General features: G+C 29.5%; 4 protein-coding genes across 4 annotated transcripts; 1 reads left to right on the top strand and 3 right to left on the bottom strand.

The window, feature by feature from the left end:
• The first annotated feature begins 2,597 nt into the window (after positions 1 to 2,597).
• Positions 2,598 to 4,836, top strand: LOC136084732 (isopenicillin N synthase-like). The gene has a single exon (XM_065805413.1). The coding sequence runs from the start codon at positions 3,628 to 3,630 to the stop codon at positions 4,780 to 4,782; it is 1,155 nt and encodes a 384-aa protein (XP_065661485.1). The 5' UTR covers positions 2,598 to 3,627; the 3' UTR covers positions 4,783 to 4,836.
• A 4,064-nt stretch (positions 4,837 to 8,900) lies between these two features.
• On the bottom strand, positions 8,901 to 11,418 carry LOC136085415 (zinc finger BED domain-containing protein 5-like). Its single transcript, XM_065806718.1, has 5 exons — positions 11,203 to 11,418; positions 10,626 to 11,088; positions 9,724 to 9,852; positions 9,192 to 9,290; positions 8,901 to 9,076 (listed from the first exon to the last, which is right to left on the bottom strand). Exons 1-5 carry the CDS (start codon positions 11,416 to 11,418, stop codon positions 8,901 to 8,903), a joined length of 1,083 nt encoding a protein of 360 aa, XP_065662790.1.
• Positions 11,419 to 17,111: 5,693 nt separating this feature from the next.
• Positions 17,112 to 17,779, bottom strand: LOC136085414 (uncharacterized). Its single transcript, XM_065806717.1, has 2 exons — positions 17,628 to 17,779; positions 17,112 to 17,532 (listed from the first exon to the last, which is right to left on the bottom strand). Exons 1-2 carry the CDS (start codon positions 17,777 to 17,779, stop codon positions 17,112 to 17,114), a joined length of 573 nt encoding a protein of 190 aa, XP_065662789.1.
• Positions 17,780 to 17,858: 79 nt separating this feature from the next.
• Positions 17,859 to 18,960, bottom strand: LOC136085413 (uncharacterized). The gene is made up of 2 exons (XM_065806716.1): positions 18,292 to 18,960; positions 17,859 to 18,245 (listed from the first exon to the last, which is right to left on the bottom strand). Exons 1-2 carry the CDS (start codon positions 18,958 to 18,960, stop codon positions 17,859 to 17,861), a joined length of 1,056 nt encoding a protein of 351 aa, XP_065662788.1.
• Between the last annotated feature and the right edge of the window lie 1,255 nt (positions 18,961 to 20,215).

Genomic DNA, 20,215 nt, shown 5'->3' with positions numbered 1-20,215 from the left:
ACATTTTATTGTGCAATATTCAACATATCAAAGCTTACACGAACTTTAAAATCCATTTGAAATCAACTCTTAGGAAAGAAAACATAAAATTCATATGAGTTTAAAGTTTTAACAACTGCCGATGGTTCATTATTATTCATTATATAAATGTTTATTTATTCATTATATAAATGTTTATTTATTCATTATATAAATGTTTATTTAGATTTATCTAATAGACTAAGGTAGTACAATATTTTTATGGATGATATTATTTTTAAAAGTTGTATTATTATTAATATTCAGAATAAAAAAGTTATTTACAAACATTGAAGAAACATTGTTTTAATATGAATTTTTTTATTTTACAGTGTAGTCTGTATCTCAAACGTTAACGAGAATTGTTTTGTGTCAGCGCCAGAAATTGAATGCACACCAGCAAATTCCTTAATTCATAAAAATATTATGAATCCATAAGCAAGTATATATTTTTATCATTAAAAGTTTGCTCCTCTGTCTTTAATTTTATTTAATGGTGATTGTTGTATTTACTTTTATAAATTCTAAATGTTGTATGCAATTTGTTGTATAGTTTTTTAGGAATATTATTAACTTTATTGTTTTAAGATAAAATTGCATCCCCTAAAGATATGCTGGTATTATTGGCATGGTTGGCAAGTATTGAAGTGCAACTTGGTGAACTACAAAGTACATCAAATTTAATTTTAAGCATAATTCAAAAGAGTAACAAAGATATGCCAATTAATGATTTGCCTGACAGTGTCATTGCCACTAAAAGCAGTGGAGAACTGAAGTACTCTAGAAGAAAATTTAAAAGAAAAGAAAATACTTAAGCAAATGGTAAGTATTTTTTATGATTCGTTTATGCATTTTCGTATGATATCTTTATACAATTTATGAACTTTAAACAAAATAAACTTTGAAGGTTTTTGTAAATGAGATTTTATATTAATTTAAGTATAACCAAAAGCAACTTTAATTATTGCAAGGTTGTATATTTTTGCAGGTTAATTATTTGGGACAAATTGGAGTTAAAGATGAAGGAGAATGTATATGTTATTTATTAAAATAGATTTTAAAAATAGCCTAGCTGTAAAATTAAACTATGCAAGGAGAGGACAAAAAATCGGAATAGAAAAATATTGATTGCATATGTTGATATTGGTAAGTAGTTTAGAAAACTTACTTTATCAGTTTCAAATTTGTATTACACAATTACTTTCAACTTGTTATGTTTCTTTGGTGCATACTTAAACAAACAACTAATTTTTTTGCAGAAGCTGTGAAGTCAAAAAAGCATGGTTTATGCAGGCATGTAATTGAGATGGTGGAAGAAAAGATGATAGTCGTGGGCACTGAATATCATTAGCTAAACACGATTCAATAACAAGTAATTCAGCCATTATCGAAATTACTTTATAAATTTTATAGGGAATTCTTTTATTTAAAACTCAATGTGCTAGTTTTTGTTTTATGTTTGGTGTTTGCAATATGTAAAATGGAAAAATTATGTAAATTAAATGAATTTTTATACTTGTATCATACATTTTTGTTTTTATTTCTCTATAAATTTCAATGTAGCGATGCGAATCATCTATTTGTAACAACAATCTAATGTTGCATAAAACGTTAGGCCGATATACAACATTTATTGTTGAAATTTAGTATAGCTTTAATATATAATAACATTTGCCTAACGTTTTATACAATATTGGCCTGTTGTTACAAGCGATATTGGGCTAATATCGTATACAACGTTAGACCAATATTGTATATAACGTTGGGCCAATGTTGTATTCAACGTTGGGTTAACGTTGGGTGAACGTTGTAAACAACATATGGCCATCGTTGGGCCAATGCCTAACCAATGATCAAACCAGCATTAGGCTAACATCGAATTTCAATGTTGGACCAATGTATCACCATGCATCGGCCCAACGTTGGGTCAATGTATATATAACATATATAAATACATACATATACATATATACATACACACATAGACACATACTTATATACACATAAATACATACATACAAAAACCTACATATATACATATACACATAAACACACACTTACATACATACATGCATGCATACATACATACATGCATACATACATACATACATACATACATACATACATACATACATACATACATACATACATACATACATACATACATACATACATACATACATACATACATACATACATACATACATACATACATACATACATACATACATACATACATACATACCTACATACATACATACATACATACATACATACATACACTACATACATACATACATACATACATACATACATACATACATACATACATACATACATACATACATACATACATACATACATACATACATACATACATACATACATACATACATACATACATACATACATACATACATACATACATACATACATACATACATACATACATACATACATACATACATACATACATACATACATACATACATACATATTAAATATTATAATTAAAAATATTAAATATTAAATTATATAAAATATTAAAAATGTTGATAAACATTCAAAGCTTTCATATCTTAAAGAAGTGGCGCAGAGTGTGTAAGACGATTTCTAAAGTTTATTACGCGAATCGCGTGTTTCTGATGATTAAAAAGAGTTTTAAGTTTTGTCTTTTGAGTGTTTCCCCATATAATACTTGCATAGTTTATATGGCAGTGAACAAATGAATAGTATAATTGTGTCAACTGCCATTTATTCAGTATATTTCTAGCTTTATATAGATTACCGATACATTTGGAAACTCTAGAAGAGATAATTTTAATGTGATGTTTCTAAGTTAAATTTTCATCAATATTTCCAACGAAATTAAAAGAAATTTTGAAGATTCCAAGAAATTTTGTTACTTTTTATCTTTTTATGATTACATTGTCAATGTAGAGTTCAGGGAACAGATGTAGTGTTCTATGTTTTTTATTGGATAAAAAGGTGTCCATTTAGTTTTAGCAGAATTAAAAAATACCTACTTATTTTGAACCAACCTGAAACTTTTTTTAAATTCATTTGTCATATTATTGAAAAGAATATTAATATTTTCGTGAGATAAAAATAAATTTGTGTTGGCTATTATGATTATTTTAGTTAGTTTGAAGTTTTATGGAGATCGTTTAAATATATTATAAAAAGAAGAGGTCCGAGTATTCTTTTTTGTAAACATATTGTTAATGATTTGTAAGATAGCTTTTTAACCAATCTGGATGTTTTCTTTTATTCCATATGATGATAATTTTTGTATTAGTGTTTAATGGTTAACTGTATCAAAAGTCAAAAGATTCTGAGATATCTTAATTACAACTTTCATGTTCTCAGTTATATCTTGAAAAGGTGTAGTGTATTTTTCCATATGCATAACAAATACGGAATAAAAAACAAGGTTCCAGTTCGGAATAAAAAATCTAACAGAATAAAACAGAATATAAATAAGGCAGACGATGTGGAAAAGTTTACTTAAAACGGAAGATCGTTGTTTATTCAGAAAACGAACCTATTTATTGGTCTTCGGAATACCATCTATTCATCTCTCATCTATTTGGAATCCGTCAGTTTATAATGGCTGCCTATATTTGTACATTAGCAATTGTTTTTATAAGTATTATTTTCTACAAATACATAACAATTGTAGATATTTTTGATTTTATCAGCTTATATAAAGAGAATACTTTTGAACTTGCTTCCATTAACTTAACGGAAGCTGAAGATAATTATAATAACGTTGCACAAAGACTTGTGAAAGCTAGTCATGATGTAGGTTTTGTGTATTTAACTGACGTTAAAGGTTATAATTCAGAAGAGTTACTGATATGGACAAAATGGTTTTTTAATCTAGATATTGATAAAAAAATGAAAATAGCAAAAAAAAGTTTTAATGAAATAAATGCCAATGTTTATAGGGGCTATTTTCCTGTTGTAGAAGGTGGTCATTCTTATAAAGAAGCTTTTGAAATGGGGGGCTTTAATTCAAATTATGCAACAGAATATCCAACACCTTCCAATATACGCAATATAACAACTTTTGATGGAAAACCTATCATGAGAAATGTTTTAGAAGAAAGAAACACATGGCCAGTATCAGGAAATTATACTGAAGATAGACAATTCAGGTTAGTTATGGAGAAATATCGACGTTTTTTTTATGAGACTTCATCAGTTATATTTAGACTAATGATTCATGGGTTAGGTTTTGAAAAAGAGAGTTATGATTATCTTTTTGGACCAAGATCACTGTCCACTTATCGTTTGATTCATTATCCTAGTCGGTTAGCTAATTCTCCTGAAACTATACCAGATGAAGCTTGGGATGGTGATATTGCTATAGCTACTGGTGAACACTTTGACAGTACTATAATAACACTTTTGTCAACATTTCATTTTAATGGTTTACAAATTAAGCCTGTTGGTTACAGCAAATGGATTAATGTACCTGCTGATAAGGACAGATTAGTTGTTAATGTTGGTGCCCTTCTAGAACATCTAGCTGATAGAAAAATGGTTGCAACAAATCACAGAGTTTTGGATGGTGGTAATAGTAGATATTCAGTTGCCATGTTTTATGAACCATCTCATGATGCAGATATATCCAAAACATTTTCTGGTAAGAAAAATGATTATGTTGGAAATTTTATTAAGTATGGGCTTTGGATGTCAAATCGAACAAAAATGTTTGCTGAATACAGAACAACTGATTTTGGTGTTGACGTTGATTAGTTTATTGTTGTTGTCAAAATGTAAAATATGCAAAAAAAGATATTCGTTTTTAAATTTTTTTCAAATTTATACCACCTTAAGTTCTTTTAAATAAGGAAATTGTTTATTATTTTATTCTAGAACTCCAGTTTTCAATAACACAAAATAATGAGAATCCAATTCCGAATTGACAGATTTTAGGATTTAAGTATCACTTTAATTCAAGTCACAAAATATGTACATTTTGTTGGCTAATATCTGCATTGAGTCCTGATTTTAATAAACAGTTTTGGAATTGTAGGACTTTAAGTCAATACTTTTGGGGGCTTTTTTTTATAGACACTTCTTTTTCATTTAAATTTACGAGTTGACTTATATATTTATTTTTTAAGTATATAAGTCAGATTTTACACTTCTAAATTTAAATGAAACTGTGTTTCTACTTATTAATTAAGTAACCTAAAGTGGCCACCTAGCAAAAGACCATAGTGGGCCTGTTGTGACAATTTAGCATAAAAATATGCGATCATAATAAAGCACTAAAACATAACTTTTTTTATAATGCAATTGGAACATTTGTAGTTTATATGAAATCCAATTTTGTTTTAATTCTGATTTTTTTAAATTAGTGTGTAAAATAAAAGTATTTAAATCAAATTTACTACTACTTATAAAATATTTTAATATTCTAAGTTTCACGAGCAACTTTTGTAATTTTTATATTAAAAAAGTGTATGATTTATGCAATCTTTGCTGTATAAATCATACACGTTTTTTGTTTTTTTTAAAATAAAAATGCTAATTGAAAATTTTTTTACAACATGCTTTTTTGTCATTAAATTGCAATATTTAATGAACAGAATGAGGTATCAACTTGAAACTTAGTACATAGACGTTTTTACATTGTAGATTTAAATATCATATTAATTTTTTTTAGTGCACTTTAACTACATGTAAATGAAACAATAAGGCCTTATATTTTGGAGTAATTTGACGGTCAAAGTAGCACCATAATAATTTTTTTGTGGAACTTTTACAACTTAAAATGCAGGTTTCAAACCAATTTTAAAGCAAAAAATGCTAAAATATATTTTAAAGCAAAATATATTTTTGCATTTTTTGTCTTTTCTAAATACAGTTAAAAGTTTATTTAAATGCTGTGTAAGAATAAAGTTTTTTGTTAACTTGTTTATAACAATATCTTAATTTTAGGTTGTAAAAACTTACCTTTTAAGTCTAAGGTCTTATTTTTTTAAGGTCTTATTTTTTTAAGGTTTTATTTTTTTCTTATTTCTAAGGTCTTATTTTTTAAATTTATACATTCTAATTTTTTTGTACCTGAAACAGGTTTAAGGTCTGGCTGGGAAGGGGGGAGAGAGGAGAAGAGCAATGGGACCTCTTTCCAAATCCCCCAAAATTAAAAAAAAAATTTTAGTTTATGAAGAAAAGTCTCTGGATGAATTTATATAACCAAAAAAGTATAATAAGTATTATAAAATTAAATTTATGCACCCACATGGTCCCAGTCCAAGTTTTTTTTGGCCCACACAAGAAGATACATCTTTTTTCATTTTGTGCATACAAAATTTCAGAAATTGAGTTGAAAAAAATGTAACTGTATGTATACATGTGTAATTATTTAGTAAAACATAGAGTTGTGAACCACTAAATTGTCCTCCTTGCCCCTTGTCATTATGAGTTAAAAAAAAAGAAAAAAGGATGGGGGAAAAAATGCCATATTGCTCCTTCTCCTTCCTGATATTTTGTCAATCTCAGGTGCAAAAAAATTAGAAATAATGTATAGATTTACAAATGATTTTAAAAAGACTTCAAAATTAACTTTTTACTATTTAGAATTATTATATATGTAATTTTGTCATGAATAAGTTAGCAATAAATTTTATGACGACTCAGCATTTAGGGTCGACGACACCGGGGAAACCAGGTGTCACGTGTCCCTTCCCCCTCCCTCACTTTTTTTCTTAAGGACCGTTTTTTTTTTGTTTTTTTTTTAAATTCAAGATTCAGGGATTTTTTTAAAAATTGACGATTGTGCCCCTCCACTTTGAAACCTGTGTCGTCGTATTTAGAAAAGAAAAAAAATTACAAATAATATTTGTAATTTTTTTATTTAGAAAAGAAAAAAAATAAATAATATTTAAAAGTGATATTTGATACCGATTATTTATGCTGTAAAAAACTCAATATTAAGTTGACATAGCCGTTTTCGTTTTTTTCACCAAAATCCTTAAATTTGATTAATAACTTTATTATTCAGTTTAAATGTCGTTAAAGTGCTCTAAAAAAAGTTAATGATATTCAAATCCGCCATGTAAAAAGCGAAGTACATTTAGGTTGATACCTCATTGTGTGACAAAAAGCATGTTGCAAAAAATATTGTCAGCATAAATAAGAAAATTGAAACCTGAATAACTTAATTATCGTAAAGAGTTGAAGGATCCAACTTTCAGCTTTTCCAAGTTTTCATAAACCCTATCAGATATATAAAAATTAACAAAATCTAAAACATCGGGTTACGTAAGTCTGCTGATTTGACATGGAATGACCTATACGCATTCTATATACATAAATTTTAAATAATCAATAAAATTAAATGCTATGATTAAATTAGAATGTACTCCCAGATGCTTAATACTTGTGTGTGTGGTGGTGAGGTCAGCGGGAGACGTTTATTAATTATTGGAAAAAAGGCTTCTCGCAAGATTAATAAAACCTCTGTTATTAATCTTCATTTATAGTCATTGTAATTATGCCTTAAAAAGTAGAAAACCAACTCACTAAGGGTTCGTCCATAAACTACGTCAAGCAATATTTGACAGTTGTTGACCTCCTCCACCCTCGTCACAACATCGTTATTTTTTAAGCTTGGTTTCCAATAATTGTAGAAATGTCGTACAACAGTTGTATAACAATGATGTTTTATAATGGAAACATTTTCTTGCGTAATTTAAGCAAATTAACGTCGGTTGTACAACAAAATTTATGTGGTAAAAAAAAAGGTAACAGAAATTTCGGCAATAATTGTTGTAAAACATTTCTACTACTATTGAAAACTAAGCTCTAGTAGCAAGTTCCTTACGAGTCATAACGAAACCAATAACCCCGTTATATAAAGCTCAAAAAAATTACTGATTATGCTATAAATAAAAAATTTGTAATGTATTTTTGCACAACGTACAATGAGTTTTATTTGATAAATGCAAAGTAGCTAATACGTTTTAGCAACCTGTTTCCTACGTTTGGTATTTTGCTATTTGTAATTATTTGCTACATTTCTGTTACGTACCATTGTTATTAGAGTAGTAACAAACCAAAGCCCAAAGCTAAAAAATTTTTAATTTTTTAAGTTCAATTTTTAAAAAATTTTACTCAAACCTCGTGTTCATTTTCATCAAAAAAGATTTTCTTTCTTTATTCAATTTTGCAAAACTGCAAATAATTCTCACTAGGGACGTGGTGGCACCTAAAAAACAGGTACGACTTTCCAGAAGAGGGGCCCGGTGAAGTACTTTTAACGAGAGATGAATAAGTGATCAAGAAAATTATATTTGTACTAAAAAAAGTTTTTTATGGATACAAAATATTGCGTGACTCATTTGTATTAGCATAGTTTTTTCTAATGTCTTAATGCGTCAAATTCCACATTTTCTCATGTTCCACTGACAAGAGAACGCGATCCCCAGCATGCTCTGATGTCAACCGATTTGCTAGATGAGTTTTGACAAGTTTCAGTTTGCTGAAAACTCTCTCACACTCTGATAAATGAGTTAGAATTGTACTGAATATCTTGAATAGAACTGCAACAGAGGGGAATACAGCATCTAACACAGCCTTCAACATAAAATTGTAGATAGTGAGGAAAGAAGGCAAAGTTTTGTTATCCTTCTCAGCAGCCTTTCTGTAGATTTCCACAAAATCAACCATTTCAGTAGTGAATTCATTTAAACTGATACCAATTTTGAATTTTTCAAGCACTGATTGAACTTTTTCTTGTGAATTAGAGAAAATTATGACTAATATCTTCACTCATATTCTTCAATAAAAAGATGACTATGCTTTCTAAAAATTTCCGCTGTGAAGAAAATTTGTCAACAAGAACTGCAGTTGCTGAAGTCAAGTCATTTCTTTCTGCGAGTCTTTTTCTCAACAAATGTTTTCTGTTCAAGCTGAGATTCAGTTGCAATTTTAACAGTAGATAAAATAGCATTTTGGCCAGCACTGTTCCTTAGTACTTGAAGCTTTTCCAATGATACATTGACAGACATTATAGTAATGGAAAAATCAAGTGTTTCTCCTTGAAGAATTTTATTTAGGGGACCCAAGATAGTAAAAATTTCTTTGAAGAGACAATTGTGGCACTTGCACTGACGCGAGACCTGCCGTTAACTTTAATTGTTTTGGATCATTACCAGCTGCTTTCATTTCATGTTGTCGTTTTTGAGCTTTTTTTTCAGCACCAGGTTTGTATTTCCATGTTGCCTTTTTTTTTTTTTTTTTTTTCATTTCACCTGAAACATAAATTAATATAAAATTAAAAATATGTCCTGTGATAGAAACCAGGGTCTTGGTTTCTTTCGCTTGAGTTATAACTACTATCGATCCACGGAATTTATAAATAGTAGTACTATTTATAAATTCCATAGACCGATAGAGAGTGGACTGGAGCATATTGAGTATTAGCGAATGAAACTAATAGCAAAAATTTGTTAAACACACAATTTTATTTATCAAACATATATTAACCATATTTATAAATGCAAAGCAAATGAATTGATGCATTTTATATATTTACTGTTTTGAACTTTTCAATAACAATTTTCTCTTTTTTCTGTTGATGGGATAGTTAATTTCATCAGATAAAGAGGAGACATCGTTTAATCATTTGTCACTACAATGCTTGTTTTCGGTATTCTTTTCGTTTAGCAATACGTCTGCCTCTACCTTCTTCTGTTTCAGCCGTCCTTACATTAACATATCGTTCTCTTTGTTTTTTTAGACGAGATGCTCGTTGTTCAGCTGACTCATTTGCTCTTGCTCGAAATTTCCGTTCTCTTTCTCGAACAAGACAAGCTAATCGATCAACTTCAGTTTCCAGCTTTCTTTTTTATACTTAGCTTTCTTCTTTATGTTTCTACGTTGATAAGATATTTTTTTTTTTACTTATTTACTTTAAAAACTTTGATTATTATTTTAAATTACTATTTATAAGTAAAGTATTAGAGCATTACTTACTTTTTTTACAGTATAAAATCTATCAATTTCAGGTCAACAACGTTTTTTGTTATTATTATTCAACAGCAATTTTGTTTATTTACGCTAAACAAAGTATGTTGTTTTTTGTTTGTTTTAATTACTTTTCTTAACGATTTCTTTTATTTACGCTGAACTAAACGCGCAGTGTTTCCCAGCCTTTTTAGTGCCATGCCCCACCAAAGCTCATAAAAACTTAAAATTCCCCCCAGGTTACATATGAATAATTTTTAATATTATAAATTTTTCATAAGTAGCATAAATGATATACTGAAGGAATAAATCACAAAAAGTTATTCATTAAACAAAAAAATTCAAGTAAACAAAATATAGTAAACAATATATAAGTAAATAAAATAAACTACATCAGGTATTAAAGTCTAAAATAAATGAAATTTAGTGAGATCCTTGTGCTTGATGCTGGTTACAAAGAGATTTTATATTGGGTTCAAATTTTGTTAGCTTCATTCTTAGATCTCCCCGTTGCGTTATATCCAAACGATTTCTTTTTTTAAGTAACAAATCAGTTATGGTACTAAATCCGCATTCAGCTAAATATGAAAAAGGAAACGGTAATTATAGTTTTCTTGCACATTCTGTTGTGCTTGGATATTTAATTTCGGTCTCTTCAAAAAACCATGCCATCGATCCTTTTATATTAAATAAAGTTTTAACTGATTCGTCATTCTGCATTTCTGCTAATTCTTCTTGGTACTGCATATTTGAAATATGAGATAAATTAACTAACATTGGCTGCATCAACCAAGTTAGAAAATCAATTTCTTTCAAATCGGAAAATCTCCCTTTTAAATCAGCTGATAAGTTTGTTAGATGCTCAACAATATTAAGTTTAGCGGTATGAGTTACTTCACATTTTTGAAGCCAATGAAACTTTTCAAATTGTTTTTGATGAACGTCTTTTTCAAATAGTTCAATAGACGTAATAAAACCAAATATCTTCGCTTTTGCATCGACAAGAGTTTTATTTGTTCCTTGAAGTTTTTTATTCAATATATTGAGTTTTTCAAAAATATCGGTTAAATAACTCAGATATGCCTTAGAATCGATCGTTGCATTTATTGCATTTCAGTTTTGTTGCTTAAAAATCACTAAGAGTATCAAACAGTTCCATATTCTTTTTAAACAATTCCCTTTCGAAAGCCATCTTACCTCAGTGTGAAGTAAAAGTCTCACATGAGCTTCGTTGTTTTCTTCACAAAATAATTTTAAAATGCACCCTTGTTTTGCACTTGCTTTAATAGAATTAATGCATTTTACAACCAAGTTTATTATTTTATTTAGAACAGGAGAAAGACTTTTAGCTACCAAGTTTTCCCTGTGAATAACACAGTGCACAAGAAGCATACCTGGATTTTCATCTTTCATCAGATTTGAGCAATCATTTTTTTTTGCCCATCATATTAGAAGCACCACCAGCTGCACAGGACGTTATATTTTTCATCGGTGTTTTATTCGTATCTAAGTAACTTTTTAGAATACTATATATATCTTTAACGGTAGTACTGCTTTTTAATGATTTGCAAAATAACATTTCTTCAGCAAAATCATTATCAATGTATCTGACATATACATTATCAATGTATCTGACATATGTAAATAATACTGTTTCGCTGTCTCTCAATATTGATTCGTTCATTTGCACCGAAAAAAGTCTTGTTTTTAATTTTTCGATTAGTTGTATTTCAACATCTTTACTTATTTCATCGATTCTTCTGCTGACAGTATTGTTCCTTGGTGGTATGGTTTTCACGTCTTGGTCATCTTTTCCAAAAACAGTTTTAACAAATGTTGATATTGAAGGCTTAATTAACTGTTTTCCTATTGTATGATTTTTCCCAGATTTAGCAATGAGTAATGAAATTTGATAGCTAGCCTCAAGAGTGCGATTTATATTAACATTATGAGCAGTAAAGAGAGACTTTAAAGTTGCTCTTTTTTCATAATTTTTCTTTAAAATTTGAAAATAATTCAAATTTGATTAATTTAATCTTTATGTTTTGCCTTCAAATGTGCTTCAAGACGACCTGGTTTTATTGATTCATTGCTTAAGCATTGTTGGCATAATAGACAAAAAATTAACCGTGCATCATGGACAGCAGGTATGAAACCAAATTTTAAATACTCTTCCGAGTACTGCCGAATTTTTTTCTTGCTTGCACTATTCATGGACTAAAAAATGAATTTTAAAATCAATTTAAAATTCAAAGGAAATTTAAAATATATTTTTTGTAACGTTTCGTATTCTTATTCATTATTGAAAGAGAAACCATGTCAGTTTTTGTTTATATTTATTTCTATATTTGAATATTAAATTATAAACAACTAGTTATATTTAAACTGTGTGTAGTCTTTTCGACTTGTTTTTCCAACTGTTATTATGTTTAGCGCTACGACTTTCAAGTGAGAATTCCTCGTGCGGAATTAGTCTCTCAAGGGAATACTTTCGCAATAAGTTTACATGCAATTCTCTAAACGGAATTGCTTATTTCGCAATCGTTAATCGTTACTCTGAACTAGCGTTTGAAACGATTGTCCAGAGGGAATTGTTTTCGTAGCAATCTTTACATATTTCTTTATTTTTCTATGAGGCATCTAAATTCTAAATAATTAATTAAATATGTTTACAATTATATTTACTTACCAATTATATTTAAATATCACTTATATTTATTTATAAAATGTATTAAAAATTTGATAACAGCGATAAATTCGAACAACTGCTTTTATTTCTAGTAAGCACAGCACTGCTTTTATAAGTACAGCACTACTTTTATTTCAAATTAACAGTAACGCACATTGACAGAACGATACAAGCAACTGATAATCCTAGTCCAAATTCTAGTTTTCCGAATCAAATCCTAGTTTTCCGAATTAGTTTTCCGAATCCTATTTTGGCGAAACTAATCTTAGTTTTCCGAATGCATTCCAGCGAAAAAATTTTGCATGATGCACTTCATAATAGACGTTTCCTAGAGTTTCGACTATGTGGTTAAATATAGACTGAAAAAGTCCTTTTTTTTTCCCATTGCCCCCGAACAATCGAATTGTCCCCTGAAAATTTCCTACGCCCCACGTTGGGAAACACTGGTTTAGCGTATTTCTTTTATTATTACCGCTGACCTAGTGATTGTTTTGCGCGGACACAAAACAAGCAAACAAACAAACGTGAAAGCAAGTTAAACAAAATGTTATAAAAAATGCCCTGATATAAACTTATAGAACTAAAATAAGTTTTTTCTCTTTGAGGATTGGGGTTGGGGTTTCCATAGCCAGAATCAGGACCCTGTACAAGTCCTGGTACCCTTGTACTGGGCCACCACGTCCCTGTTTCTCACTTGCACTTTTTTAGCATAAAGTATTCTTTATCAGTTTACAAAACTTGATAAACAATACTTTATGGTAGTATCGGTAACAGAGAAAAGATTTTTTTAGCAATTTTCGGTTGCATTGGTGAATCTAATTGTAGCGTCGACAAATTGTTAAGTAGCATTAATAGTTTTTTGGAAGCCTTGGTAAATAATAGATTCCTCATTTTAAGTCTATTTTATTTAGTGATGCTTTTACTTTCGAGAAGTAAATTTTTCACCAAATTTTTCAAAAATAGAGATTCTACTGGTGAACAGCCAAATTGTATTAGTGATGAAGTCATCTAATTATAGATAGTTGTGTGATTACATTTCAATAATTCAACAACTGTTTAATAGTTGCTGAAAAAAAAATTTTCAGTTGAGTCGTACGCGTCATCACATTTATAATAATTTTGTGCTGAGTCATCACTTATTTACTTATCAAATATCTTCCTCTACTAAGAGTCCTTTTTTTTCCTTACGGTCTTAACTTAAAGCACCGTGGAAAAGCAATTGAAAGGAAGTTCACGCCGCCTTACACACTGATGTTATAAAACTTGCCCAGAGGTGGCGTTGAACCACGGATCTCTAGTGATTAGTGGGTGGAGATCATGATTGGAGATCAAGATATAAGCTGGGCGCCAAATAAATGTTAAAAAATTTGGGTTTCTAACTTCTGGAACTAGATCATTTGAAAAAGTTGTTCCATGCGTTTTGCTACTCCACTGATATGAAGAGAGCAAACCATTATGTTGCAGACTACTTCTTTTGAACTGTCTCTACAGCACAGAATGTTAAGAAGAATGAATGGATTGCAAACTATTTCATTATACCATCTGCAATTTGCTCAGTACTTAATGGAAAAGAACTGCAGCAGATTATTCTCTGAAATCTGAAAATGAATCACCTGAACTATCAACATTACAAATTTCTGATTTTATTCTTCAAATTCTTGTCAAAAAATAAAACACAAGTTCTTTTCTCCATAATACAGCAGAGGAACCTGCTGCGGGAGAATGGAAAAAGGGAATTCAGTGTGCAGCACTTCTCCTAATGAACTGATGAAGTTTTTGTTACCATCATTAAATATAAATTTAGGGTTTATAAAGATTTTTGCATGGTAAGAAACCAAGATTTCAAGTACATCATGGTAAGAAATCAGGATTTAAAGTCTTTAAGGGTTTAATCTATAGAGAAATTTCCTAGGCTGAGTTAGACCAAAATAAAGTAAAGCATGTTTATTGATCAGCAGACACATGAAATTCTGAAAGATGAACATTTATATTAGATCCTCCGGACCCTGGAGATTTTTCCAAAACCCTGGAGTCCAATGTCTTGAAATCTTTAACAGTGGAGCTTTGAAAGATTTTCAGGCATTCTTTGCAAACTGAAAAATTCTACACATTTAAATTTCCATATCCTTATATTTATAATCGTACAAATTACGCATTGTGCAGAACATTATCTTCAAATCTTTATTGTTATATATACTGAAAAAGATCTTTAAATCTTCATTGTTGAATGATTCAATAAAGTTCATCATTTCATTTTTATGTTCCAATAATTTCAATGACAGACACTTTCTACCATTCCATAAATGACTTTATAGTAATTTCTCGGTTTATATATATATATATATATATATATATATATATATATATATATATATATATATATATATATATATATATATATATATATATATATATATATTTATATATATATATATATATATATATATATATATATATATATATATATATATATATATATATATATATATATATATATACAGAGCCGGAACCAGCTTTTTTTGGTCTTTGAGATAGCTACCTTCCAGACATGGAGCAAACTCCAAACATTTATATGTTTATACTTATGTCAAATAAGGATGCTTTGCAAAAAATTGCGATGATTAGCGGCTGGGAACAAAAAGCCCCAAATTTTATGTCCCCTATATATATATATATATATATATATATATATATATATATATATATATATATATATATATATATACATTAAATCTCTCTATCGACATCAGAAATCGACAAAGCTCGCACATTTAATTTTATGAATCGTTTTTCAAGCTGAACACCACTTCTTAAAGAAATTTTTGAATATTTACGAACTAAATGTTTTGAATATTTTATGTTTAAATGTAAAGAAAATATATCACCTAGTGTATTTATAAATCTTTATGATTTGAAACCTAAAAACAATGTATATATACATATATATATATATATATATATATATATATATATATATATATATATATATATATATATATATATATATATATATATATATATATATATATATATATATACATATATATATATATATATATATATATATATATATATATATATATATATATATATATATATATATATATATATATATATATTCGTTTACCCACAGCCATTTAAATTATGCAAATAATTATATGGGGAAGCGCGCACAAAACTAAACTTAAATCTTTTTATCAGCATCAGAATCACGCAGCTCGCTTAATTAATTTTGTAACTTGTTTTTCAAATTCAAAACTGCTTCTGAAAGAAATGAAATTCTTAAATGTTTTCGAGCTTATAAGATTTTATATTTGTTTATAAGATTTTATGTTTGACACGGGGAAGGTAAAAATAAGTTTAATACTTGAAATCTATCAGTGTTTAACTATGATGAATGAAAACAATTTTTTCGGTATTTGTTGATAGAAACGATACCAATTTTCCTCGTAAATTTTTTCTCCGCGTAAATTTTTCAATTTTGATTGGCTCGCACGCCATTTTGTAGAGGATTCTCTACAAAACTCATTAATTTTATACTGAGCAACAAATTTGAAATGACGAAACAAGATGACGTAAGAAAGCGAGTGTACGAGTTTATTGAAATTAACCCAGAACTTTCCAAAAACGCAATTGTAAAACATTTTATGATGAAAAGTATTCCAAGATCTACGCTCAGGGCCATCTTATCCATTAGGCACTATAGGCACTGTGCCTAGAGCCTACGAATCTACAGGGGCCTACAAAAGAAATGAAAAAAAAGAAATTTTAAAGTATTTTTCATTTCATTAATAAAACAATCATACAGATGCAGCATAATATTCATAATTGATAAAAATGTTTATAATCAAACAGTATAATTAGATGACATTAACTTTTCGACTTTTGGTATTTGCAAAATCAACTATAACATCTTCAAATGTCACCTCCCGCATTACTTCATTTTCAATTGATAGCAGTGCCAGGGAGGATAGTCGGGCTTGTCCCATAGTTGAACGCAGATAGTTTTTTATCAGTTTTAATTTTGAAAAAGAACATTCACCTTCTGAATTCGTGCCTAATATAGAGAGATAAATCCTGAAAGCGATATTAACATTTGGAAAACTTGCAACTAGTTTATTGTCTATTTGCAGCTTAATCTTATCAGACACCGATTTACCATCACTAAACATTTCAGAAAACAGCAAAAACTCATCGGTAAATTCGTCTTCGAGGTCTAATGGATACAACTGAATTAGTGCCTTGGTTTTAGCCACTTCTTCCTCACTCGACAAAGATCTGTTGTCAAGAAGAAAGTTAAACCTTTCGTACAATACTTTATAAGCTGCGTTTTTCCATGTCATTATTAAGTCTGTCAATGATAACGTAATACTGTTGAATACGGAAATTATCACTGGCACTAACATTTAAACTGGGATTACTTGTATCCTTCGTCATCAAATCGCTTCTGTATTCGCTTGCGTTGTGTAGCTTCTTTGTAATCAGATTCTGTGAGATCTTTTACCTGGCCTTCGAATGTTTCAAACTTACTGTGTGTATCATGAAAATACTGTATGAGACCATCGTACAGTTTAATGATGGTGCACAGCTCAATACCCGGCTCCTGTACGGCTTTATTGACAATATTCATCTTTTGAAGTAAATCTTTCCAAATCACATACATTAACGCAGTTTCAAAGTAGTCTAAATGTTTATCCAGTGATTTCGCTTCATGAACAGCTGCTGGTGGTTGATGTTTGCTGTTAGTGACTTCACATAATGCTTGACGAATTTGTAAGTATTTTGCATAGAAAGCTCTTGTGGCATCACTTCTAGAGGACCACCTAGTTTCTGATAAGCTTTAAACAAACGTAAAACAAATACTTTTTCTTTAAGAAGTTCTTTAAGAGTTGACCATCTCTTCGTTGAAGCTGAGAAAAAATTATAAACTGACTGTATGACACCAAAATAATTTACAGCTGCTGAACAACACTCCACGGCAGCTGAACCAACTAAGTTTAGGCTGTGGGCAGCACATGGAACCCATTCTGCTAAATGATTAATCTCTCTGAATCTAGCTTGCACACCAGAATATATTCCACTCATATTGCTGGCATTATCATAAGATTGTGATCGGCAATTTTTGATGTCTATTCCATGAAACTGAAGAATACCAACCACAAGATTAAATGTATTCTCCATCATGGTGTTCGATTGGATTAAATTGAAGAAATCGCTCTACTACATTTCTGTTTTTGAGTACATAGCGAATAACAAGTGTGAGCTGATCTACATGACTAATATCAGGGGTTGAATCGATGCTAATTCCATAATATTTAGCATCCTTGATTTCAGAAATTATTTGCTTTAAAACTTTGCCTCCTAATATATTAATGAGTTCATCGCATATGTTTGCTGAAAAATATGATACATTTCCCCTCCCTGGATTTCCATATCTTTGAATGTGTTCTCTTAGATATGGATCGAATTTAGCTAACAGATCAATACAACCAAGATAATTTCCATTGTTAGGAGAGTTATGCAATTGATTGTCACCACGAAAAGCTAATCCCTTTTTCAGCAAGAAACTTTATCACTACAACAACCCTCTTCAAGACTTCAGTCCAGTATTTGCAAGACTTCTTATTTTCCTTCTGAAGTTCAACATCAATTCGAGTAGACTTTTTGTATTTCATTATCATCGACACAGCAGCATCGAAATTCCAGTCATCGAAACCAGTTATAAATTGATTCCTTGGTGCATAATTAGTACCAGCACTGCCAGTTTTGCAACCAAATATCTTGCAAATATAACAAAACACTTTACCAGTTGAGGGCGAATATATGAGCCAATCCCTGCTGACAATTTCTCCATTTACCAGTTTTCCTATAAAATATTCCTTGCGTACATATCTAATCTTTTCACCAAATTGTCTACCTTTTAAGCTTAAACCAGATTTCAAATTCTGTGATGGGATATTCTCTGCATAATAAGCTATGAGATCAGCATTTATTTCCCATTCAGCAGGATCATTTGAAATAGATTCCTTACTATTCCTTATTCCCAATCCTAAATCTGCTACTGTTGGTTCCGCATCTGCTTGAATAACTGGTTCACTTGTAAAACTCATTGCACAACTGCATTGTTCCACAGTGTCAGTCAGCATTGGTTCTGGCTCTGGTATTACTATTCCTGGACTTGTTGAAGAAACGAAAGAGTTTATTGAATTGTCATTGCTAGAAGTAGCATCTACTTTATTAACATATCTTAGCAAAGAACCTTTCATTTTTTTTTATGCATCCTCTTTCCTTTGCTTTTTCTGCCGTTTCTTGTGACTTGTGCTTTCTCTTGTACCCATCGCCATCGGACATGACTTGAATTTCTGAAAATCATAATAAATATTCAGTATAGAATAGACATAAAACATAAAAATAAAATAAAATATGTTAACCCATTTAAAGAGGGAGAAAACATTTAAATATATTCCATAAAACATTACATTTAACAAAACTTATTAATAATTTACAAAAACGTAATCATAACTAATAAAATACCTTGCAAATAAAATCGTACTTTTTAAAATAATACGTGGAATTCTGAGAATTTCATTTTTAAATAAATGTAAACTATTGATAAATTTAAACAAACGTTTAAAACAAATAACAAACCATAGATTGCTGAATTTTTAATGACTTTTCATGATCATAACTAAAGTAATGATAGTGAGAGAAATACAATTAATGAAATGATTACAATTTAATTTCTTTAAGGCATAACATGTGTACAGATACAGAATAGTCAAACAAACAGCGACTGTAGGCCCATTAACGACTACGTACAAAAATTAAAAAATAATGTAAATTGAATAACGTGTACATGACATTTAAATTGAAAGAAAGGCCTACAGCTACATTTTTTTGCAAAGTGCCTAGAGCCTACGACGCTCCAAAAACGGCCCTGTCTACGCTCTACAATATTCTAAAACGAAAAGACAACAACATATTACCCGAACGACAAGTTGGAAGCGGTATGAAAGCAGTTAAGATGACAAAAAAGAAGATCAAACAATTGGAAAAAAAAATCGACCATCAACATGGAATCAGTCAACACTCTCTTGCTAAAAAACTCCATGCCAATCAATCATACATATGCAAAACGATAAAGCAGAAGACAATCATTCATTATCATAACAAAATTAAGGCTCCAAAAAGAACTCCTGAACAACAATCTCTTGTTCGTCCAAAGTGCTCTAAATTGGTTGAAATTTTTCGAAAAAAACAGGTGATCATTGACGATGAATCATATTTTGGATTAAGTAATTGTAATATTTCAGGAAACAGAGGATTTTATTCATCAGATGTTACTAGGACACCAAATGATGTTAAATTAAAAAGAAAATCAAAATTTGAACAAAAATTATTGGTTTGGGTTGCAATTTCTCTAAAGGGATTGTCAAAGCATTATGTTGCACCTTCCGGTCAAGCTGTCAATGAAAATGTGGACATAGACAAGTGTTTGAGATCATGTTTGCTCCCATTTAT

Source organism: Hydra vulgaris, chromosome 09 (genome assembly GCF_038396675.1).
Source record: "Hydra vulgaris chromosome 09, alternate assembly HydraT2T_AEP".
Classification (NCBI taxonomy): Eukaryota; Metazoa; Cnidaria; class Hydrozoa; order Anthoathecata; family Hydridae; genus Hydra; species Hydra vulgaris.
This window is presented reverse-complemented; position numbering and strand designations above follow the sequence as displayed.